The 4,024-nt window shown below is 48.8% G+C and overlaps 1 protein-coding gene across 1 annotated transcript; it reads left to right on the top strand.

The window, feature by feature from the left end:
• Positions 1-681: 681 nt before the first annotated feature.
• Positions 682-1,335, top strand: LOC132393203 (histone H2B 1/2-like). The gene has a single exon (XM_059968203.1). It carries the CDS (start codon positions 724-726, stop codon positions 1,096-1,098), a length of 375 nt encoding a protein of 124 aa, XP_059824186.1. The 5' UTR covers positions 682-723; the 3' UTR covers positions 1,099-1,335.
• Positions 1,336-4,024: the final 2,689 nt, after the last annotated feature.

The following is a 4,024-nucleotide window of genomic DNA, read 5'->3' as shown; positions in this document are numbered from 1 at the left end:
CTCGATTCTCTCATTTCTGATTCTGATCAAAGTTCTTTCTCTCCTCAAAATATCTGCTAACTTCCTTTCTTCACGGGGGCTGGCTGCTCTGCTGAGTACAGTCTTTTTTTTGCTTCCACGTTTTGGTTTGAACGATATGAGTGTCAAATTCTCAGTGTGATTCGTGTAAATAGTCAACCCTTTCATTTCTTCTACCAAAGTGCATGACCGTACACAACCCGACACTGTATTCCATCTGCTATTTCTTTGCCCGCTATTGAGTAATAATTCAGAAGGTTTTCAGTGTTCCAACTCAGTAGCTGACTCGACTGTCTTTAAGGAATTAACGAAGGTTCAGGGAAGCGGTAGAGAGGTGTTTGGCAGATTTAAACAATGCGAAAAGGAGTATCACATAATCAACGGCTCGCTATTTCTGTCGCAAATCAATCTTATATGTCCATGCAAATACAATTTGATTAAAATCAGTTAATTATTGGTGCGCGGCGAGTCAAGGAGTGCGCACTTGGAATCGCGAATGGCCGGAGAGAGAATCCGGCACAGCTTTGTGCTCAGCGCCACCAATCAGAGACCGACACCGGATAGAACATGACGCGTGTGCAGACTGGCCAATCATAAAGTGAATTCTCCCCATCCTTCATTAGCATATGACCATGGGGGCAGCGTATATAAAGCGGGCTCGGCGGCGGCCTTGCCTCATTGTTGCGCTGGAAATTGCTGCCCAAGATGCCGGAGGAGAAGAAGTCGGCTCCGAAGAAGGGCGCCAAGAAGGCCATGAACAAGACGCCGGTGAAGGGCGGCAAGAAGCGGAGGAAGCTGAGGAAGGAGAGCTACTCCATCTACATCTACAAGGTGATGAAGCAGGTCCACCCCGACACCGGCATCTCCTCCAAGGCCATGAGCATCATGAACTCGTTCGTCAACGACATTTTCGAGCGCATCGCCGGCGAGGCGTCCCGCCTGGCCCACTACAACAAGCGCTCCACCATCAGCTCCCGGGAGATCCAGACGGCCGTGCGCCTGCTGCTGCCCGGCGAGCTGGCCAAGCACGCCGTGTCGGAGGGCACCAAGGCGGTGACCAAGTACACCAGCTCCAAGTGAGGCTGGGCTGCTCCGGAACTGTCTAGTTGAGAATCCCCTCTGTATTTTTATTCCCGGAATTATCTCACGGACTGATTGCCGTTCGCAGTTGTTTTTGAAGGAAGGAGCCGGTGCCGTGATTGTGTTGTCTGAAAGGCTCCCGGCAATGCCGTGTGGCTGCTCTGCGGCTGCGGGCCGCTTTTACTCTTGTCAGTGTTCATTGTGACTGTTGTTCATTAAACTAGACCCTTTTCTCTACCAGTCGAGTGTTGGCGTTCAATCCCGGTCGCGCAGGCACAGGCCACGGCTCGGACGGCAGCTGTGGTGGGGGGCTGCCCCCGGGGTCGGTATCTCCCTTCCAGGGATCCCCAAATCCCGTGCGAGATGTGCCGATGCCCCGGCGAAACCGGGAGAGGGACACCCACTAAATGTGAATGGCCTGAATAGCGGGTACTTTCCATTGCTAATTAATTCCTGTAGGCTCACTTGGTGGTTTCTAAGGAATGGGGGAAGAGTGTAAGATTCTCATTTGGGGTAAAATTAACCCTAGCTGGGTTCTCTAAGTGTGGGAGAATGAGGGGAGGTATAGAGAATTATCAGGCTTTTTCCACTGAGGCTGGGCGAGACTTGGATTAGAGATCATGGGAAACATTTGAGGGGAGCTCAACTCACTCGGGATGGTGAATGTGGGTTTGATTTCAATATGCAAGGTAGAACATTACAGGCCCTTCGACCACGTAACCGACTCTAGAAACTGCCTAGAATTTCCCTAGCGCACAGCCCTCTATTTTTCCCAGCTCCATGTACCTCTAAAACCCTATTATATCAGCCTCCACCTCTCAGCAGCAGCTCATTCCACCCACTTACACAGAAAAAACCTGACATCTCTGTACCTACTAATCACCTTAAAACTGCCCTCATGCTACCCATTTCAGCCCTGGGCAAAAAGCCACCGACTATCCACATGATCAATGTCTCACCTTGTGCACCTCATCCCCCGTAACTCCAAGGAGAAAAGGAGTTTACTCAACCTATCCTCATGAGCCATGCCGGCCAACAACAGCCATAGTGTAGTGAGGTGACCAGTACATGGATATGAAGGGTGTGGGTCAGCAGGACTGGGCAAGATCAACAGTTTGGCATAGACTAGATGGGTTCTAGCTGTTGCTCTGTGACCTTATGACGAGAAGTAAAGGGCGGGGGGTGGGGGGAGATGATTGGGAAATGACTACTAGGTGTTGGGGTGCTGTTAATTGGCACCAATACCTTCTCCACGATGACCTTTGCTGTACGGGTAAGTGGGATCTGCCCAAGTCTACATTAAGCAGGCTGCAGTGTGTGGAACAGCTGATGCCGGTGGTCACTGGTCCCTGGGGTAGGTTCAATCCCGTTGATCTCGGATACGAGCTCACAACTGAGGTGCAACTGCAGGCTTGAGAATAGGGAAAAGGATCATTGTCGGTAAGAACCGGTGTGGGTGCAGCTAACGATGGAGGATCTCGATCAGACGACCCTCCCCAGGGAACATTGGAAGCTTTAAACTCTGGTATGTTGGCAGGTGAGTAATGTGGACAAAATGGGCACCCCCACCCCATACACACACATACCTTTCATTTTTCAGATCACCAAGAGTGCTTACAGGTGTGAACGGAAATGTGTAAGTTCAACACAGGTGGGCCTGTTTTAAATTACTGGAGAAGTAGATGAATCCTGTAGAAGTGAAACACAAGGCAGTAGAGGAAAGGAAAAGGCAGAAAGATGAATGGCTTGGGGGGAAAAGAGAACAGGCGCCGGAATCTGTACCTAACCAACCTTTCTATCATGAGCCAACTTGACTAACCCAGCTTGTCACTTCCTGGTCCAGTAAGAGCAGGAGTCCCGGAACAGGCAGATCCCTGCAAAACAGCACCGGTCTCCGACCTCCAGGATACACGCCATCTACTACCATACTCTGCCTCGAGCGAGGCAATTCTGACTCCACACAACCAGGGTCCCCTGCTTCTCAACTTCCTGCTTGAGCCTACCCTAGGAAACCTGAAACACCTTATTAAACCCCTATAGACTGCATCCACTATATGCTGTAGCTAGAGACTGTATTGATCCACAGGAAATTAGCATTACAAGTGCTCAGATAGATAAATACAGAAATAAAAATGCAATGAATCTGAAAACGCTGGAACACACCGGGACAGGCAGCAACTGTGGAGATCACAAACAATAGAAAATCTGCTGCTGCTGGAAATCCAATCAACACACAAACATACACAGAGACTCTCTTTTCCCAAGTTTGAATGAAGGGTGCTGGGTCTGAAACGTGAACTGTTTCTCTTCTCATGGATGTCGTGAGTTTCCATCACTTTTAGGGCAGTAGTGGAGCTTGAGACAATAATCACCCACCACCAATGCCCTCAGCTTTTTTCTTAGCGCTAGTCATAAAAACAAGCACTCGGTGGAGTAAAACTGACAACAGTGAACCCCGCAGTGGAAAATGTGTACTTAGTTTCAACTACCATTAAGCAAACTCAAACACAAATTAAAAATCAGATCTCATACTTCAAAGCAGTTGCAGCTTGGTAATGTTCAGCAGGATATGTCGTTTTCAATTGCTGTTTATTGACACTGCCTGTCATATTCAATGACTAGCCATTTCTCAGGACAATTAAACCCACCAGATTGGACTGGAATATAAATCGGAGCAGGCAGGAACAGCAATTTCCCTCTTAAGGGACATCACGATGTTTCCTTTTAAACAGAATGGACTAGTTTCAGGGCTGTCACTATTTTTCCTGACACTTGCTTCTTGTTCCATATCACTCAGTAAAGGCGATGCATTGATAACCCAGCTTCGATTCCAAGGATTTACTCCATTTGCCACCACACATTAAGAGAATCCCATCTGAGGCATAGCTGGAAGTTGTAAAAGAAAGCTTCTGACGCGGGGGAGGAA

This window comes from Hypanus sabinus, chromosome 1 (assembly GCF_030144855.1).
Source record: "Hypanus sabinus isolate sHypSab1 chromosome 1, sHypSab1.hap1, whole genome shotgun sequence".
Lineage (NCBI taxonomy): Eukaryota > Metazoa > Chordata > Chondrichthyes > Myliobatiformes > Dasyatidae > Hypanus > Hypanus sabinus.
The sequence above is the reverse complement of the archived record's forward strand: the minus strand, read 5'-3'. Positions and strand labels throughout refer to the sequence as shown.